The following is a 21,146-nucleotide window of genomic DNA, read 5'->3' as shown; positions in this document are numbered from 1 at the left end:
GATAAAGCGTCTTGTGCAAAGGATGCTCAGCGGAGACTCCATTCCGCCAGCCACGCTCGGCAAACATAATCTTCCCCTTTCAGCCGAGCGACCTTTGCTGAGCGCCCTTCTCCGAGTGAGCACGTTGGATCCACTGCCTCTCCGCATAACCTTTATCTGCCAGCGCCCTCTGGCCTGGCTTTTGAGAGAACACAAAGAGAAGCAGCACGCTCCTTTTGCAGACAGAGAGAAAGGGGCTGACGGCTTGGCATGTCCTGCCATCCTCTCCGTTGGACAGCATGGTCACGGAGCCTGAGCAAGAGGCACTGCCCTGCTTGCCGACTCCAGGAATGAGGGGGTTGGGGGGAGAGACAGGTGCTGCCAGTGGAACTTCTGCCCTGACTGAAGTTTACTCTGCAAATGGGGCCTCTGAGCCTCAGAGCAAAGAGGCAGGAAAAGTCCTGGTTAGGTCAAAGCTATCTCAGGTATGCCTACGTGTGCAGCGTACACATTGCGAGAGGGATAGATGAAACCAGGGGGCAAGGGAAGAGGACAGTTGCTCCCTGAGATGGTGAGCTGAAGGCTCCCACCCCCTCCAGAACCAAGGCAGGAGGACAGTTGCCTCTGAACACAACAATGAGGTAATTGAGAGATTTCTCTGCTGTGAAAGATCAAGGGATTCAAGCCCTTCACCAGTATCTTCCATCCACACCTCTCCAAGCACGCTATCACCGTCATTCATCGAGCTTCATAAACCCCAACTCCTTGCATTAGAAAAGTATTACCTTGTTTTACAGGTAGGGACAGTGAGCCCAATAAACACATAGGGCCAGTTTTTCAAGGGCTCGGCCCCCCACAACTGGGCCCAGATTTTCAGTAGAGCTCAGCTCCCATGTAGGAACCTAAATAAGGGCCAGATTTTCAGGAGTGCGCAGCATCGGTAGCTCCCAACACAGCAAGGAAACGGTTAATGGAACCCAGGAGTCCTGATGTCTGATTGCCCGTCTATTCACATTGGACAATGCTCCCTCCCATCAGGGCTGCTTGGAGCAGGTTGTTGGCAGGGGCACCATTCAAACATACTGCCAAGCGTCAGGGTCCTCGGACAAATGGCACTAGAAGTGTAGGTAATATTCTCCCTGAATGAATGTGATTTCTGGAAGGCCACATAACACCCTGCAAAGACCCCACTCTGGCTTCCGCACTAGGACTTTGGAACCACTGGAGTAGCACCCACCCCATGAAGGGTCTCTCCAAGGCCCAGTCCACGCTGGGCTAGCCCACTGGAACCATGTAAGTAATACAGGGTCATCCCCCGCCAGCGCAGATCCACTGGATAAAGCAATTAGGCCTTTGTGTTAATACTAGAGCCAAATCCCAAGGCTCATGCTCAGGCAAGGTCTCATTGAAGTCAACGGGAGCAAAGACAGTGATGGGAGGCGCAGCTGCTCAAAGCTCCTTGGTTGCAAAGGGACTGATTCCAAGTCCACTGAAGTCCATGGGAGTCTTTCCCTGGACATCAGTGGGCTTTGGATCAGGACCAAAGTAAATAAGGATTTTTGCCCACTGACTCTACTGTATTAACAGGCTGAGGGTGATCAATATGCAGCATCCTCCCTCTCTCCAGAAGCTCCCACGTGGGCATATTATGGTAATTTCCTATCAGCCTGTTATACAAGCCCCAGGGGAAGTCGCCTTTTCCACACAGAGCCATTAACAGGAACAAGCAGACGCCGCATTCCAGCAAGAGCTGGCGCTAATTTATGGGTGAGGCGGCAGCAGGACAGAGGCCACAGGACAAACACCGGAGAGGTTAAGATGCTCCACAGTCCTCATATATCTCGCTAAGCATTTCGCCCATCAGGGCGCTCTGCCGTGGCAGTGTTGGGAGAGGGAGAGACAGAGGGAGCAGCAAACCCCAGGCCAAGCTGGCAATGAGTGAGGGAGCACGGTACCAACCCCAGATGGTGTTCTTCCAGGCCCTGAAAATGGGACATCCCTAAAGTGGGATATTAAGGTCTCTAATTGACCTGGTCAGCTCCCAACCCGCTTCAAGTCCCACATGTGGCTGAGATGGCCTCCACTGCACAGTGCGTAGGTTGCCTAGCCTCCAACAGACAGATTTATGGGCCCAATCCTGGAGCACCCTCAGCTCACCTGGGAGTCTGCTCCAAAGCCCAATGACATCAGCAGGCGCCTTTCTACCAGGGTGTGGATCAGGCACCGGCAACAGCGTAATTACAGCTCTGTCCAGGGTGCTGAATTCAGCTGGACAGCAGCAGCTCCTCCAGCAAACCGTCTTCCAACGAGACTCAGTAATTGAGCGCTGGCAGCACAAGAACAGCAATCCTTGGAGAGGAAAGGGAGCCAGCTGCTCCCCCCCCACCATGCATAGAATCATAGAATATCTGGGTTGGAAGGGACCTCAAGAGGTCATCTAGTCCAACCCCCTGCTCAAAGCAGGACCAATGCCCAACTAAATCATCCCAGCCAAGGCTTTGTCAAGCCGGGCCTTAAAAACCTCCAAGGAAGGAGACTCCACCACCTCCCTAGGTAATGCATTCCAGTGCTTCACCACCCTCCTAGTGAAATAGTGTTTCCTAATATCCAACCTGGACCTCCCTCACTGCAACTTGAGACCATTGCTCCTTGTTCGGTCATCTGCCACCACTGAGAACAGCCAAGCTCCATCCTCTTTGGAACCCCCCTTCAGGTAGTTGAAGGCTGCTATCAAATCCCCCCTCATTCTTCTCTTCTGGAGACTAAACAATCCCAGTTCCCTCAGCCTCTCCTCATAAGTCATGTGCTCCAGCCCCCTAATCATTTTTGTTGCCCTCTGCTGGACTCTTTCCAATTTTTCCACATCCTTCTTGTAGTGTGGGGCCCAAAACTGGACACAGTACTCCAGACAAGGCCTCACCAATGTCGAATAAAGGGGAACGATCACGTTCCTCGATCTGCTGGCAATGCTCCTACTTATACAGCCCAAAATGCCGTTAGCCTTCTTGGCAATACTGCTAACGACACCCTTCTTTCGCCATCAGGTTGTGCACTCCAATTCCTACCTTCTTTGCTGGTGGGCCAGAAAAAGTTGGGCTGACAAAAGGAGAGCACCATGTGCATTGCTCCAGGTGATTGTTCCTCTTCTCCATTCATCCCAGCTGTCCTATCTGCCTGATCTATAATTGCAGTTATTTGTATTTGCCTCCTGTAACCCTGGCACAAGGCTGTTTACCAAGGTCAAGTGCGTGGAAGTTTTGTTTTATTTTAATCTCAACAAGACTTATCTGCCGAAGCAAACCTCCATACATTTGTGATTAGATAGATGGAGATTTCACAGCTGTGCACTGCAAAACAAAAGCACCCTTAAAAGTCAACTTGATAATGAATTCCTGAGTTGCCATCAATGCCATGAATTACTCCAAGCCGCTCTGAAATCCAACAGAGTGTAATTAGAACACAAAGGAAAGTTGGGGGGTGTTTTGTTTTGCTCCTACTCACCTTCTGGTTTTGTACTGCCACCCATCACCATGGTACCTGAGCAGCCCTCCTTAAGTGCATTCTCTGAACAATGTTGCAACAAATGGTCTTATGCAAGGAAAATAGGTTGGTTTTAATAAAAGTAGAGGCAGCAGTGTGGTCTAATGGATAAGACACTGGGTTGGGAGCCACATGAACTGGTTACTTGACCTTGAGCAAAGTCACTCTCTGCTGTGTGCCTCAGTTTCCCCGTCAGTTAAATGATCATTCCCGCACATTCCCTTTCCACCAAGCATTCATGCTGTTAAGAGCCAGATTGCACAAGCATTTTTAGGGAATAAATGCCACAGGGCTGTGAATATGGGGTTCATTTGAAAATCTAAATGAATATGCATGGGAAATATGTTTCCAGTATTTGCTCACTTTGGTAATTACACTCTGAAAAGAGACACTGAAAAAGAGAGCCATTGAAAGGGAATGGATTTAGACCCATCCAATGATTCCCAGATCTAATTCACTTAGTTTACGAGTCTGAAGATTATATTGCTAACTGCCAGTGCCACAAATTCAGCCTGTGATCTGAAGATCCCTGTGTTCTTTTTGTCTTAGATGCCATTCTTGATTATCTACAGACGCATTTCCAATGAACTTCTCATTAGAACATCTAGGCGCAAGTTACAGAACTAGGAATTGTGGATTGAAGAAGCTTCATGTGGAAAAACAGAGAAACCTCCCCTTCAGATTGCACTGATTGTTGCTGTGATAAAGATCAAGGCAAGGCCGCATGATCTAGTGGGTAGGGCACTAGACTGGCACTTCTGAGACCAGGTTTCTCATCCCAGCTCCTGATCAGCTGAGCATCCTTGTGCAAATCATAGAATATTAGGATTGGAAGAGACCTCAGGAGGTCATCTAGTCCAATCCCCTGCTCAAAGCAGGACTAACACCAACTAAACATCCCAGCCAGGGCTTTGTCAAGTCGGGCCTTAAAAACCTCTAATGAAGGAGATTCCACCACCTCCCAAGGTAACCCATCCCAGCGCTTCACCACCCACCTAGTGAAATAGTGTTTCCTAATATCTAGCCTAGACCTTCCCCACTGCAACTTGAGACCATTGCTCCTTGTTCTGTCATCTGCCACCACTGAGAACAGCCTAGCTCAAGTCATCCTCTTTGGACCCCCCCTTCAAGCAGTTGAAGGCTGCTATCAAATCCCCCCTCACTCTTCTCCTCTGCAATCTAAATAAGCCTAGTTCCCTCAGCCTCTCCTCGTAAGTCATGTGCCCCAGTCTCCTAATCATTTTCATTGTCCTCCGCTGGATTCTCTCCAATTTGTCCACATCCCTTCTGTAGTGGGGGGACCAAAACTGGACACAATACACCAGGCGTGGCCTCACCAGTGCTGAATAGAGGAATGGGGAATCACTTCCCTCAATCTGCTGGCAATGCTCCTGCTAATACAGCCCAAAATGCCGTTGGCCTTCTTGGCAACAAGGGCACACTGCTGACTCATATCCAGCTTCTCATCCACTATAATTCCCGAAAAAAGAAGAACAGGAGTACTTGTGGCACCTTAGAGACTAACAAATTTATTAGAGCATAAGCTTTCGTGGACTACAGCCCACTTCTTCGGATGCTGTAGTCCACGAAAGCTTATGCTCTAATAAATTTGTTAGTCTCTAAGGTGCCACAAGTACTCCTGTTCTTCTTTTTGCGGATACAGACTAACACGGCTGCTACTCTGAAACCTATAATTCCCGAGTTCTTTTCTGCAGAACTGCTGCATAGCCAGTCAGTCCCCAGCTGTGCATGGGATTCTTCCATCCTAAGTGCAGGACTCTGCACTTGTCCTTGCTGAACCTCATCAGATTTCTTTTGGCCCAATCCTCCAATTTGTCTGGTCACTCTGGACTCTATCCCCACCCTCCAGCATATCTACCTCTCCCCCCAGCTTAGTGTCATCTGCGAACTTGCTGAGGGTGCAATCCATCCCATCATCCAGATCATTAATAAAGATGTTGAACAAAACTGGCCCCAGGACCGACCCCTGGGGCACTCTGCTTGATACCGGCTGCCAACTAGACATCGAGCCGTTGATCACTACCCGTTGAGCCCGACAATCTAGCCAGCTTTCTATCCACTTTATAGTCACTTCCCTTCCTCTTCATATCTTTTTTCCCCTCACACCCTTTGTCTATTTAGACTGTAAGCTGTTTGGGGCAGGCGCTGTCTCTTACTAAGTGTATGTACGGTGTCTAGCACAATGGTGCCCTGATCTTGGTTGAGCTACCATAATACCAATAATAAGGAGAAGTCATTTTTATATCGTCACCTTTTCCAGCAATGACAATTTAAGTACTCGATCTTTACATCAGGTGGGCAACCACATGTTGAAAAGTGAAACAAATGATCCTGCAACACCTTTGCATGCATCGTCACACTGGTTGTTTGTGGAAGTGACGGATTAGCAATCTCCCAATTTGCATGCACAAGTCTGACCTGCAACCACTCTCCTATCTCGTTTATACCCTAAGACGTTAGAGCGGCTGAAACCTCCATTTAATATTATCCAAACCTTCTTTACATTCTTGCTAGCTGAGTCACTTCTTTTACGTGACATGCCGAGGCACCGAGCACAAGTAATGAACCCAGCTCAACTGGAAATAGACAGACATGAATATCACATAGTAATGAACAAATGCATCATAAATATATATTGGCCTCTTGAGGAAAAATATAGAAAACCCAGTGAAGGATAAAACAGGACAGAGAGAGAAAAATGACAATATGAAATTGATTCAGACAGATGACTAAGGAATCTTGCATTTGGCTCGAAATATTACCCTCTTCACAAAATAGAGAGCTGCACATTATGAAGCATTGCATAACATGTGTTGCACACCGGTTAAATTACATAAATATAAAGCTAATATTTCATCTCAATGTGTTTGGTGATGGAGCGAGAAGAGGCCAAAGAGCGAGCATGTTTGCATATCCTATGGTATTGCAAGCAGGCTTTGTCCTTTCCCAGCCCAGAGTGTTTGAAGCAGCGTCAACTATTCTGGGATCAGAGACAGACTTGGATATGACTAGAAGAGGGGGCTGGGAAGGCATCCCAACTTCTGGGTCTGCCCATACACACTGCCTATAACAGACCAGGGAGGATCATAGAATCATAGAATATCAGGATTGGAAGGGACCTCAGGAGGTCATCTAGTCCAACCCCCTGCTCAAAGCAGGACCAATCCCCCAGGATGCCGGATGCCTGGGCCGTGGTGGCCCTGCCTGCGCTCCGCCTCTTTCCGTCCCTGCTCTGTTCCTTCCCCGAGGCCCCCACCGCTGCCTGGTGAGTCCCTCCTGTCCTCCACTCCACCTCCCTCCTCCAGAGCTCCCCACCACTCCCCGCATCAATCCTCCTCCACCCCACCTCCCCACGAGACACCCCCCCTTCCCCACCTGCTGTGTCCCTGCGGGCAGTGGGAGCCTTGCAGGAGAGGGGGGGGAAGAAAGGAGGGACATGGGGAGAGGGGGAGGGAACCAAGGAGGCGGGGCATGGGGCAGAGCAGAGGTGGAGTGTGGGCAGGGCCATGGGCAGAAGAGGCGGAATGGGAAACTAGCCTCCCTCGGGGGAAACTTCACCCACTGTCCATGGCTCTGCCATTAATTTCCCAAGCAGCCTTAGGTGGATACCTTTACACACCCCTGTGTCTTAGTACCAGCCTGCAAAATCAGAAATAGCAGCTGCCTTTGTAAAGCACTCGAGATGCACTAGGATAAAGTGGCAGCTGTTAAAAGGTGCACACAAGACAGTCGGAAATGCACAACAATTTTATTGAACCTACAGACTTACAAACACCACAAATTACCCTATACTTACATGGCAATAGATGGTGCTCTCTCAATACTCATCTATCTACACATATACCAATGCTGCTTTCTCAATATAGGAAATCAACTGTACTACTGCTGGTAACTACTGGTAAATATTGACTTTTTAATGGCCAGCCCTGGGTCAAAGTTTATCTTATCCTTGTCTTGCACCCATGGTCCATCTGGTCTAATGCCCTGTCTCTGACAATGGCTAGTACCATCTGCATCAGAGGTGGGTGCAAAAAACCCTTCAGTGATGGGACAGTCTGCCCCCAAGGGAAGCTTCTTTTCAGCTCGTTAGTAGGTTTATGCCCTGAGGCAGCAATGTACATGCAACAGCATTAATCCGAAACTTTGGTAAATACTGTAATGGCAGGTCAAGTTGATAATGCACCAGAAAGAAAACAGCTTGAATGCTTACTGGTAACTACAATAATGAACATTATCACATTATGAAAATACGAATGTACTCCAAAGACTCAGGACGGGCATAAAGAATTGAAGCACAGCTGTGTTATGGAGGAGATGGCAGGCCCGCACACATGCAGAGGAAGTATAAAGGCACACTAAGAAATTTGGGACTTTAATTTTAAATATTTCGCTGAGAAAGATGCCAGGAAAAGGCAGCATTGCCTCGCTTTGATTATTCCAAGGAAAGCAAGCTGGCTGGTGACTGAGGCGTAATATACTGATGCAAGCTGATTTCAGGTAAACTTTGTGGCTTGACAAACTGCCAGAGTCTCATTCACACCGCTCCGGCAGCATAAAGGGGCTTTGACATCGGAATACATTACATGCCCCTTTATACTACCAGAGTGGTGCAAAGGGGCCTTAGAGTAAAGAAAAACCTGGCCCCTATGTATATTTTTATATATTCTTCATTCACTGAATCTGGCTTGACACCACTGTAACTCCACTGGCTTCAATGGGGCCACTCCATATTTACACCAGTATAAGAGAAAGAAGAATCAGGCCCAACCTATTTTCTTTGTAGATGCTCAGCACGTTGGGCACACGTTGCACTCTTGAAAATCTGCCTGACTCTGCCCCCATTGAAGTCAATGGGAGTTTCTGAATCATTAGCTTCCAGAGCTGGACCAACACTGAATCCTTTTGAAAATCCCAATCCTACCTAGAAGGTCCAAGGGCCGGGTTTTTCAGAAGAGCTCAGCTCCCATTTACGCCCCTAAATAAGGGCCAGATTTTCAAGGGACACTTCTGGGCAGAGCTGCACTTGCACCCAACATGTGGCGCTCTCCTGAATATCTCAACCCAGCTGCGGGTGTTCAGTCCTTCTGAAAACGTGTACTCAAATAAAACGAAACAGAGATGCATCAGAGATGATCGCACATTCCTTGATGACCCAAGCACTGTTATATGAAGATATACCTATCTCATAAAACTGGAAGGGACCCCGAAGAGTCATCAAGTCCAGCCCCCTGCCTTCACTAGCAGGACCAAGTACTGATTTTGCCCCAGATCCCTAAGTGGCCCCCTTGAGGATTGAACTCATAACCCTGGGTTTAGCAGGCCAATGCTCAAACCACTGAGCTATCCCTCCCCCAACTGATGCCCTTTGAGGTATATGTATCTTGTATACAGCCATATTATTCCACCAGTAGCTGTAGGCCAGATTGTAAATACTCCAGCAGCACTGCTCACTGTGGTGAGTGACACAGCCTGGCCTGTAATGTAGGGTAGCGTTCTATTGCTCCGTAAATAAATGTGTTCCAGTAGCTACAGCAGGGGAGCAGGGTTACTTCTGATAATACAGTGACTAATTACACTGCAGTTATACTGTAATTACAGTGTAATTAGGCTCTCTGATAACCAAATTAACACTAATTCACATAACCATAAGGTTAACTGTATAAACGAATTATGGCGCTCGGTCTTTGGTTAATACATATGTGTCTAGACTCCAAGTACATTAATTTACACTGTAATTGCTAAGTCAGATAGTTAACTGTCCAGTTACCTGCAATTATCACAAATTCATTTGTCTTAAACCACAGCCACGCTAGATTTGGAGGATGACTCTAAGTCATTATAATCATTGTATTGGGAAGCCAAAGGGGGAGTCAGGATTCCTGGGTTCTTATTCTGACTGTGTCATTGGCTCACTTTTTGACGTTAAGCCAGTCACTTTCTCGCTCTGTCTCTCATTCCCCCAATGGGGAAATGAGACTAATAGAAACAGCTTTGCAGCTGGGTTGCTCAGGAAAGAGACTCTCACTTCTGTGGTTCCCATCACATCATCTCTTAAAACAGCCTCAAGTCTACCCCACACCAACCCTCAACATCTGGCTGGATTCCCTATTGAGTGATTGGGCAGAACATTCAGTGGAGTGGCATCTGCAACTAAGGTGAAACTCCCCCGAAGCCGGGGAGGCAGGCATGAGGCCTAGGCATTACTTACATCCCAGGGCTCAGAGAAACAGTCCCTCTGCACAGGAGTGAACTTCACCCCTCATGCAGCTGGCTCACCAGGTCTAATCACTATGATATTTCAGCTTATCACGTGGGCACTCACATCAGGTCAAACTTGTTGCTTAGTGGGAGCAAAGTCATTGTGGGGTCATGTGACCTGCTTGATCTCTGGAACAAAGCAAAGAACCCAGGGGAGGCAAATAATTTGGCCCCTTAAATATCCCCCTCATTCCAGAGCCCTTCCATGGGGACAGCAATGAAAATAGACGACTTGCCATATTGTATCGGACCCACGGTCCGTCTAGCCGTTGGCGTGTCCAGTATCTGGTCTCCAATGGTGGATAGTAATAACTGCTTCAGAAGAAGGTAAAAGAAACCTTTCATAGGCAGTTATGACCTGGATGCAGACCTGGGTTCCCTCAGCCCCTATCCCAGCCTCAGAAGCCCCTTGAAATCTGGTACACCTTTCCTCAGAGCCATCCCCTTGCGGTGCTGAATTTGCGTTGGAGCAGACAGCTCTTCTGGCTGTGGCAGCATGATGCAGCAAGGACAAGTGGTGCTGAAAAGATGTATAGACCTCTCTGTGGCAGAGGATGAAGCTGATGGATGGAGGAGGCAGGTGAGGGACTGAACACACAACCTCCAAGGTGAAGCAGAACTGTAACCTTGGGTTCCTCCTGGCTCTAGGTTGATTGGGAATCCATAGGCAATTTAGTGCCTCAACTAGAAAAATGCCAGATTTGAGGCCTTATCTAAAAGCTGTTGAAATCTACGGGAGTCTTTCTGCTGACTTCAGATCAAGTCCTTAGGGAGGACCAAATCCAGGCCTCATGGTCTGATGCCATAATCCTCAAGGAGGAACTTCCAGCAACGTTCTTATCCAGCAGAATTTCCCTCTCCCTGCCCTTCTCCAGCAGCCCCAGCTCCCACCAAGAACAGCACAGGGTCCTTGCAAGTCAATCTGTTGGAGCTACATTTAGCTTCAGTCCACCCTAAGTAGAGCTGCAGCTTGCCCCAGTGACATGCCAGTCGTCTCTCAACCCTAACAGACAAAACCAGGTTCAGCTTCTGGAACTCTGCAGATTCTTGCAATAGTGTCTCCTTAAGGGCAAAAGAGCAATTACCCAGCACCACCTTGTGAAGTCTCTCCGAACAAAGCCTTTCGAATATGCCCACTAATCCTGCCAGGGTCTGCCCTGAGTAGAGAAACCCCTCTGACCCACCTTTCCAAGGTGCTGAGCACCTGCAACTCCCATTGAAATTCACCCCTTAAGAACATTTTTATAGACCTTGAGAACCCTGTCAGAACCCAGCCCCAGAGAAAGGAGGGAACCACCAAGAGGAAACTGTCGCTCCCACAACTCGGGTCATCAGGTAGAAAACAAACTACATTTTAACACAGCCAAATGCAAGGTCATACATCTAGGAACAAGGAATGCAGGCCACACTTCCAGCATGGGGGTGTATCCTGGAAAGCAGGGGTCAAAGTGGGCAAGCAACTCAACATGCGCGCCCAGAGAATGCGGTGGCTAAAAGGTCTAATGCAGTGGTCCTCAAAGTTTTGTACAGGTGACCCCTTTCACATAGCAAGCCTCTGAATGAGATCCCCCCCTTATAAATTAAAAATACTTTTAAATATATTTAACACCATTATAAATGCTGGAGGTGAAGCAGGGTTAGGGTGGAGGCTGATAGCTTGTGACTCCCCATGTAATAACCTTGCAACTCCTGAGGGGTCCCAACCCCCAGTTTGAGAACCCCGGGTCTAATGTGAGCCTCAGACGTGTAAACAGGGGAATGTTGAGCGGTAGCGAGGAGGCGATTTTAGCTCTGGATATGGCACTAGTGAGGCCAATACTGGAATGCTGCATATAGTTCTGGTGTGCACATTTTTAACAGGTTATTGACAAACTGGAGAGAGTTTGCAGAGAAAAACCACAAAAACAACTGGAGGGCTAGAAACAAAAATATGCTTTACAGTGAGACGTAACGAGCTCAAACGGTTCAGTTTGTCAAAAAGGAGACTGAGCGACGACTTGGTTACCGTGTACAAGTACGTTCCTGGGGAGAAAGTAACAGGTACTATAGGGCTCTTTAACCTAGCAGAGAAAGGCACAAGAACCGATGGCTAGAAGCTGATTTTGTTGGGGATTGATCCTGCTTTGAGCAGGGGGTTGGACTAGATGACCTCCTGAGGTCCCTTCCAACCCTGACGTTCTATGATTTTATAAGTTAATGCCAGACAAATTCAAATTAGAAATAAAGCACTAATTTTTAACACTGACGATGATTAATCATTGGAACTAATTACCAAGGGCAGTGGTGGATCTGCCATCTCTTGAAGTCTTCAGATCAAGACTGGAGTCTTGTCCGGGAGGTATGCGTTAGTCAAACATCCATCCTGGCTCAGTACAGGAGTAACTGGGTGAAATTCTCTGCTCTGCACTATGCAGGAGATCAGACAGGATGATCTAATGGTTCCTTCTTTCTGGCCTTAAAATCTATCAATAACAAATGCCACTTGCTCAGGTATGTCTATACTGCAATTAAAAACCCGCAAGTGCCCTGTGCTGACTGACTCAGACTTGTGGGGCTCAGGCTAAGGAGCTGGTTAATTGCTGTGTAGACATTCAGGCTCAGGCAGCCCAGGCTCTAGGACCCTGCAAGGTGGGAGGGTCCCAGAGCTCAGGCTGCACTGTCTAAACTGCAGTTAAACAGTCCCTTGGCCGTAGCCCCCATGAGCCCAAGCTGGCACAGGCCAGCCAGGCGTGTCTAATTGCAGTGTAGACACACCCTCAGACTCCGTATTGGAGGCAGATCTCTAAGAAAGGGCTACCGCACTGGGGGGAACAGGCCTGAGCCACAGGACAGCAAAGCCACCCTGCTGGGATAGAATCCAGCTGCCATTTGCCTTTAAAATAAAGTCTTTGCTCCAGGCACATCCATCAGGAACGGAAGCATCAGTCAGTGGCCACTAGCAGAGGCCGGATGCTGAACTTGACGGATTAGCGCTCTGACACAGTACTGCAAATCCAATATTCTTAACACCTCCTCTACCACTGCCCCCACCACCAGCATGACAGACTGTCTAGCTCCAGGGCTCCAGGGCGGGCACTCACACAGCACCAGGGGAACAGGAGCCCCCCCCAACCTGTGCAAGCTGGGCAGAAAAGAGCTCTTCTCCTGGATGGCAAATCTGTGAGAGAGAATGCAAAGCGATAACAAAAAACAGTTACTTTCCCCTTTATTCTGCTCATTGTCAGATGAGTCGTGTTATCATTAGGGTTCAGATGGGGCTGCTGCTTAGCACTGACAAACCCCAGTCGGGCTGGCAGCTAAGCTGTTAACGGAGAGCAAGAAAAACCCTTTTTCTACGCTAACACCACACTCCCTGCCTCCCTCCCCCTTTCTCATGCACACACAGCCTACATCCAGACAGGCACAGATACACACACAAGCACTGTCACTCCCACAGCTATGGAGTCACAGGTATGTCTAGTCACATGTTCTGACTGCTATGTGCCACATATCTCTGAACATTCATATGCACGTTCAAGGTCTACAGAAATGCACCCAGACGTACACACACACACACACACACACACCCCCCTATGCGCACACCCACGGGTCATATAACCCCGGGTATATGCAGAAATGCAGACAATCAACACATACACACAGTGCTAGGTGTGGACACCTTTGCCCTGAGTAACACCCATAGACCCGCTCACATATGCACAGATGCAGGTGTATACACACAAAGTACACCCACATGATCACAAGTACAAGTGCATCCAGGAACAGCCACATCTGCCTGCTCTGAAGCACACACGCACTCACATAAGACTGCAGACCTGCCAAAACATTCTGCTTTTCAAGTTAAAATCCTAAAGAGCAGCGATTCCCGGTTGAATCCCTAGACGGACTCTTCTGCATACTAAAAGCACAGCCAGTTCTCAGAACCACAGCATTACAGAGACATTGGATTAACGCAGTTCCTATTTATAGGGCTTTGATTAGAAGCTCGTCACCTAGAAGTTTTTATTCCCGTTATCCATTTATAAGGCCGTAACACAGTTTGACTTGCGCTAGATGGACTGGTGTCCCACAGATCTTGCCAGAATTTAATGTGCCATTCAGATACAGTTAAATTAGTAATAGGCAGCAGTCGGTGCACGGCAGGACTCTAACTGCCTCCGAAAACACTCTTTAGTTCTCGTCTCTCCATGGATTATTATGCAGCAGCAGATAGTCAAAGAAACGCAGAACAGGGATAGGCCAAGCCGAGCTCTCCCCACTGCCAGTCCTACATCATTTCCTGTAGCATACTCCTGCTAAGAGAGGTTAGCACCGAGCGAGCACCCCGCAGACAGTATTGCAGCACCGCTGCCCACAGCGCCTCCTGCTGGGAGATGCTGGGACTTCCCATGCCTGGGCAGCTCTTTCCACCGTTTCCTATGGCGCCTTCTGTCAGGAGAGGCTGGGTGCGGAGTAGCTGTGAGATGGCCCCCAGCCAGTGAACTTGCACCCCTGTTACAGGAGTGCTCGGTATTCACATGTATGTCAATAGTTAGTTAGTGGATAAGGCGCCATATCAGCTCTTAACAACATCGCCTCCTACTGACAGAGGCTGGGACTGGAGTAGCTCTCTGTTCTCCCCTTCCCCACCCCCTCTCACTGCTCCTGCAGGTTTCCCTATAGAGCTTGCTTCTGGGAGAGGCGAAGACCTAATCTCCACCCCCACAGCTAGGGCTCCTGTCCCACTCCTTTCAGAGTCTCCTGATGGGGGAGGCTAGCACTGGTGTGGCTCAGCGCTCCCCCTCCACATCCAGGACTCCCGCTTTATTCTCCACAGCAGCCTCTCCTGGGGGAGGCTGGAGCCGCAGCAGCTGCAAGCTCCCAGAATGCAGCCGGCGCTCTCCCCCTACTCCCACTGGCAATAATCCTTTCTAAGCATCCGGCGGCACCCGTCAGCAGAATGCTTTCCGATTCCTGACAAATCCTTGCAAAGAGTTTTGCTGAGCACAGACTTTCAGGCTGTCCAAAGTCTATAGACAAGTTAAAGCACCTGCCCACAGGGATAATTCCACTGAACTGGGAGAACCAAGCAACGGTGCCAACTTTATTTTCCGTTAAAACCTGGTAGTGTTTGGAAAAAGTCTTCTCTCCTGGAAAGTGCCCCGCACAGTGACTGATCTGGAAAGGCTGGGAGCATTGGAATACGCTCACTGGCTGGGCCACAGCAAAGCCCCAACTTATTCCAAGTCTCCTTACACACAGCAAATGCGTTTCCTAGCCACTTAGAAAGAACTGCAGCCAGCAGACACTACGGTCCAGAAACTGCTGTGGACTGACTCACAGATTCCAAGACCAGAAGGGACCATCCTTCCCTGGAACTCCTACATAGCAAAGGCCATAGAGCTGTCCCCCAAAAAGTTCAAACACCAGATCTTTTAGAAAAACATCCAGTCTTGATTCTAAAGTTGACAGTAATGGAGAACAAAATCTAGATCTCTTGCTGGGGCCCAAAGGATGGACCATGCTCCCCCCGGTAGCGATGTAAGCTCTTTGGGGCAGGGACTGTCTTTTCATTCTGTGATTGTACCGTGTCTAGCACAATAGGGTTCTGCTCCATGACTGGGGCTCATAGGTGCTACCCCAGTACAAACCATATTAACAACAGGAGTCACCGACTCTGTAGGGCATATTCTGGCTTGATTTACCCCTTGAATAACCCAACTAGCATGGGAAAAGTCAGCAAATAATTTGGCCCTGTGTCTTGAGATAAAACGTGTTGTGTGCATGCCATCACCAACTTGAAAACAGCTGGGGCATCTCTGTTGGCAACTGAGCACCAGTAATCAGCCTGGAAACAAGACATACATCTTTAACTGAGACAGTCATGCTCTCTACCCTTGTTTTCTTTCAATTTCAGCCATGGGGGCTCCTCTCTTGAAAGGGGGAGCTGGTAATACCACAGCAGAGGTAGCATCATTCTGCCAATGCCACGAGGAGGGAGAGAGGGGAATGCACTTGTGTTGTCATGGCAAGTTCAAGATGGGGCCTAGCATTCTGACCAGCCTGGGCCACAGGGAGCTTGTTTCAGCACAAAAGGGAAAGGCGGGGGGGGGGGGGGGGGAGGTTTCCCCACTGCAACAGCTGGGGCGATGACCTTGCATTCCTGCATTGTCGTGGCTGTATGTCTCAGGACGCTGTCACAAGTCTGCAGCCCCGTGGACACGCAGGAAGAGAGGGCTCCACCACAGTGAATATGAAGGCGTGATCCAATGAGGCTGCTGGGCACTGACAATCCCTGTGGTTCTCTCTGGCTCGCCAACTCCCAGACTAAGGCAGCCTCTGCTACTTCAGACTCCAACACCAGGTCTCCTCTGAGTCCTGGCCTGGATCACACAGTACCCGATGGGGATAAACTACAAAGGACTGCATTGCTCTTGCAGACAATTTCTCCCTGAGCCCCTAATGTTCCTCCTCAGCATCCTGTCCCCCCATCTCACTGGCCTCCAGGAGCAACAGGCAGCACAGCTCACACAAACAGAGTCTTAATCAAGGCTTTGAAATTTATGTCGTGCCTGGTTCATCGTTGGTCCAGAATCATTTTTTTTTTAAATCCCCCAGCTGTAGTCACTGGTTGCCAGCCTGCAAAGGGATGATTTATACTTCAGGGAATGAATCAATACAATATGTGGCCAAAGACCTCTTTAATCTCGCAGAAGGATTAGGCTGCAGAGGGGGACGTCAGTAGCAGCCCACAGCCGTTCCGTTCAGATTTCAATTTGGAGATCGGCGCCTCTCTCCCTTCTTTTCTTGCACTGCAGCTAAAGACGTTGGAAACATCAAACCTCATTTAGCAGACGGGCGCTGCTGTGATTGGCTGGCTACCTGTTCCATGCTAGCGACGGGGAAGGGCGCCCGGGTACTGGGGGCTGCCTGGGGAGAGACCCCGTTGGAAGGAGAGTTCAGAGTTAACAGGGGAGATGCAATGCTCCACGGATGGGGGGAGATGCAGCCCCACACTCTGGGTCTGTTCGTCAGCTGTGACGGTGCAAGGGGGCCACAAGGCAGCCAGGCAACACTCCCCATGGGGAATATTCCCACTGGCACATGCCCCTTAGGAACCACCCTGGAGCCGGAGGGGCGTCAGGGCAGGAGAGGGAGGGGCGGCTACTCCTAGTCACTCCAATAGTGGCTAAGCAGCTGCAGACAAGTTAAGTCTGCCCCCAATACTACTCTCACCTGTGCCAGGGGCTGCACCAGGGGAGGGGCATTGCCACCCCAGTGGTCTCTGCACATGCCCAGGGATGAGTTGGGGCCTATATATGTGCCTGGAGAAGAGATGCCCACAGCAGAAGCAAACAAATAAGGATTGAATGTCCCATCACCCCACAAGGCTGCAGAGCCTCCGAGCCAGGATCAGGGCCCCTGAGTAGTGGGGGCAAGGACCAGGAACAACTGAACAGGAGACTGAAATCCCCCTCTCTTCCCAGGAGAGTGGTTCCTCTCTCTGAGCCAGGGGACCTTTTGGTGCTGGAGCTAGGGTCTATCTCCATCCTCGGAAAGGGTGACCCCTCCATTAGGGTGAAAGCCCTTGGAGGGGGAGAAGAGGAGTAAAGGAGGGGGCTCTCTTTCCTCTTCATCCCCACCCCGCATTGCTTCTTCCTCCCTGGACTGCTACGCCTCCCTTCATCTCACAGGGGGAGAACGCACACGTTAGGCTATTTGGGGATTTAGCACAGGGAAAGGGGAAGAGGTGGAAACAGGGATAAATCCAGAGACCCTTGTTCAGGCGAAACTCCAATGGGCCCAATCCTAAGCAAGCAAAGACATCAGGATCCATCCCATTCCACATACATTTCCTCTCTCCATCGACACAGTGTTCTAGTCGCTTTTCACACTGATTGTTCCCTTCGGCCTGACTCTTCACATGCCCCGTGCCAAACACTAGCATCTCTCGATTGCACCTGGGTCATGCACCGGACCCTAAGACCCCCTAGGGTGGATCACGACTGAGGCTGAATTGTATTAGCCTAACCACGTGGACCGAGCTTGATGTCACATTAGCACACAAGTCCCCCACAGGCTGCCCCCCTAGTTCAAAAGCAGCCTAACCCCCACTGCCACAGATGGACCTCGGGAAGCTACAACATTCTCCCGACAGGCCGCAGCGGTGGCTGTTTCCCAGATGCTAACAGGCGCTTCCCAATTCCGCCATGCTGGTAACACAGCAGAGGCCTGGGTGCGGGCTAATGCAGCACCCTCCAATGGGCAGCTGTTACCACAGCCGATCGAGTCACAGCTGCCTCACACAGTTTGCACTTGAGGACAAGTGCCCCTAGGATGTTCCTTAACACACAAGTTGCTTCATAAAAAACAGCCCTTTCCCCTCCAGTCATCACCACTTTCTTTGCTAGCTAGCCAGAGAAGGGCCATTCCTCACCTGCTTGATGTAGTCAGCCATATGGATGGATCAGTGATGGAGAGATATTAGAGGTGGGCCTAGAACCCTTGTCCTTCAGCTTCTAAACTGAAGATGTTGCCATCCAAGCTTAAAGACTAGCCTCACTAACTCAACCCCAGCTATATCCAGATACTTTCTATCCCCCACTTCCTTGCAGTTCCCGATACCATGATCCATAATGCAGCTCACCCCCAAGAGATCCAGCTGTATTTTGCTCCCAGACCCCATTTCAACCCCATGGCCCATATCTCGGCAGGAAGTTCACTCACCATCCTCTCTGGACTTCTGGATGAAGGCCTCCACCCCACTCTCGCCGTAGCTTCCCTCGGAGGCTAAGGTGGAGACGTAATTCCACTTGAGCTCCTTGACTATGTCCACCATGGCTTGGGCCTGGTAAGTGTCGGAGGGCACAACGCGGGAAAAGAAGTCATACCGACTGTTGTCGCTCAGGTCGGGGGCAGTGGAAGCGTAGCTTATTTGGGGTATCTGCGGGGGCAAGGAGAGAAAGGTCACTGAAATAAAGAGGAGCAAATTGCAGGAGCTTAGACCACAAGCCGTCTCACTGGCATGACACGGGACGGCTTGAGGGAAGGTACACAAACCACACAGCAGGTGCAACATTTGAAGAAGGCAAGACTGGGGTGTTGTGGATATCTGATGTACCAAGGGATGAGCATTGTCACATTCACAATCGTTGTCTACCCTTGTGTTTTAAAACCCACGAGTCCTATTTTTTTTAAACCTGTTTTTCTCGCTATTGGAATAAGCACACCATCGGTCACCACTAGAGATAGAAGCCAGGACTTAGATTCCCAACAATACTGCACCTTCCTGGGCACTAAGAGATGTTCACCAAGCCTTGGCCTTCAAATAAGGGGGCTGGGAAGGAAGAAAACTAAGGCTTTTGCTTGCATGCTACCAGGGGATATGCCAGTGTTCCCTCCAGCAGCAGTTCTTCAGGAATCTGATCTGGGCTTCTCTCAGTCACAGCACCGTGAGGGCTCTTGGATGCAAGCAACTCAATGCCAGCAGAACACCGAAAGTTTTTCCCAGCTCTCTACCAGCACCTGAGCAATAAGGGTGGTGAAGCTAGGGAGTGGACAAGTGTTTTGTAGATGCAGCTAGGTGCCATAAGATCATAAGAGTGTTCTTGTACAAAAACTTTCCATCCACATCTGAAAGCACTTATTCATAGATTCATAGATTCTAGGACTGGAAGGGACCTCGAGAGGTCATCGAGTCCAGTCCCCTGCCTGCATGGCAGGACCAAATACTATCTAGACCATCCCTGATAGACATTTTTCTAACCTACTCTTAAATATCTCCAGAGATGACAATTCCACAACCTCCCTAGGCAATTTATTCCAGTGTTTAACCACCCTGACAGTTAGGATCTTTTCCCTAATGTCCAACCTAGACCTCCCTTGCTGCAGTTTAAGCCCATTGCTTCTTGTTCTATCCTTAGAGGTTAAGGAGAACAAGTTTTCTCCCTCCTTCTTATGACACCCTTTTAGATACCTGAAAACTGCTATCATGTCCCCTCTCAGTCTTCTCTTTTCCAAACTAAACAAATCCAATTCTTTCAGCCTTCCTTCATAGGTCATGTTCTCAAGACCTTTAATCATTCTTGTTGCTCTTCTCTGGACCCTCTCCAATTTCTCCACATCTTTCTTGAAATGCGGTGCCCAGAACTGGACACAATACTCCAGCTGAGGCCTAACCAGCGCAGAGTAGCATGGAAGAATGACTTCTCGTGTCTTGCTCACAACACACCTATTAATACATCCCAGAATCATGTTTGTTTGTTTTTTGCAACAGCATCACACTGTTGACTCATATTTAGCTTGTGGTCCACTATAACCCCTAGATCCCTTTCTGCCGTACTCCTTCCTAGACAGTCTCTTCCAATTCTGTATGTGTGAAACTGATTTTTTCTTCCTAAGTGGAGTACTTTGCATTTGTCTTTGTTAAACTTCATCCTGTTTAACTCAGACCATTTCTCCAATTTGTCCAGATCATTTTGAATTATGACCCTGTCCTCCAAAGCAGTTGCAATCCCTCCCAGTTTGGTATCATCTGCAAACTTAATAAGTGTACTTTCTATGCCAATATCTAAGTCGTTAATGAAGATATTGAACAGAGCCGGTCCCAAAACAGACCCCTGTGGAACCCCGCTCGTTATGCCTTTCCAGCAGGATTAGGAACCATTAATAACAACTCTCTGAGTATGGTTATCCAGCCAGTTATGCACCCACCTTATAGTAGTCCCATCTAAATTGTATTTGCCTAGTTTATCGATAAGAATATCATGCAAGACCATATCAAATGCCTTACTAAAGTCTAGGTATACCACATCCACAGCTTCTCCCTTATCCACAAGACTCGTTATCCTATCGAAGAAAGCTATCAGATTGGTTTGACACGATTTGTTCTTTACAAATCCATGCTGGCTATTCCCTATCACCTTACCACCTTCCAAGTGTTTGCAGATGATTTCTTTAATTACTTGCTCCATTATCTTCCCTGGCACAGAAGTTAAACTAACTGGTCTGTAGTTTCCTGGGTTGTTTTTATTTCCCTTTTTATAGATGGGCACTATATTTGCCCTTTTCCAGTCTTCTGGAATCTCTCCCGTCTCCCATGATTTTCCAAAGATAATAGCTAGAGGCTCAGATACCTCCTCTATTAGCTCCTTGAATATTCTAGGATGCATTTCATCAGGCCCTGGTGACTTGCAGGCATCTAACTTTTCTAAGTAATTTTTAACTTGTTCTTTTTTTATTTTATCTTTTAAACCTACCCCCTTCCCATTAGCATTCACTATGTCAGGCATTCCTTCAGACTTCTCGGTGAAGACCCAAACAAAGAAGTCATTAAGCATTTCTGCCATTTCCAAGTTTCCTGTTACTGT

The 21,146-nt window shown here is 48.8% G+C and overlaps 1 protein-coding gene across 2 annotated transcripts in view; it reads right to left on the bottom strand.

Annotated features, from left to right (window-relative positions):
* GRM4 (glutamate metabotropic receptor 4) overlaps nucleotides 1–21,146 on the bottom strand; it is a 217,030-nt gene that overhangs the window by 121,632 nt on the left and 74,252 nt on the right. For both annotated transcript variants that reach the window (XM_054024794.1, XM_054024795.1), the window contains exon 3: nucleotides 18,505–18,721. In XM_054024794.1, coding sequence (XP_053880769.1) covers nucleotides 18,505–18,721 — 217 coding nt within the window. The remainder of the gene's footprint in view (nucleotides 1–18,504; nucleotides 18,722–21,146) is intronic.

Source organism: Malaclemys terrapin, chromosome 4, assembly GCF_027887155.1.
Source record: "Malaclemys terrapin pileata isolate rMalTer1 chromosome 4, rMalTer1.hap1, whole genome shotgun sequence".
In the NCBI taxonomy this organism is placed as follows: Eukaryota; Metazoa; Chordata; order Testudines; family Emydidae; genus Malaclemys; species Malaclemys terrapin.
Note: the sequence above shows the minus strand (reverse complement) of the source record. Positions and strands in the feature narration are given on the sequence as shown.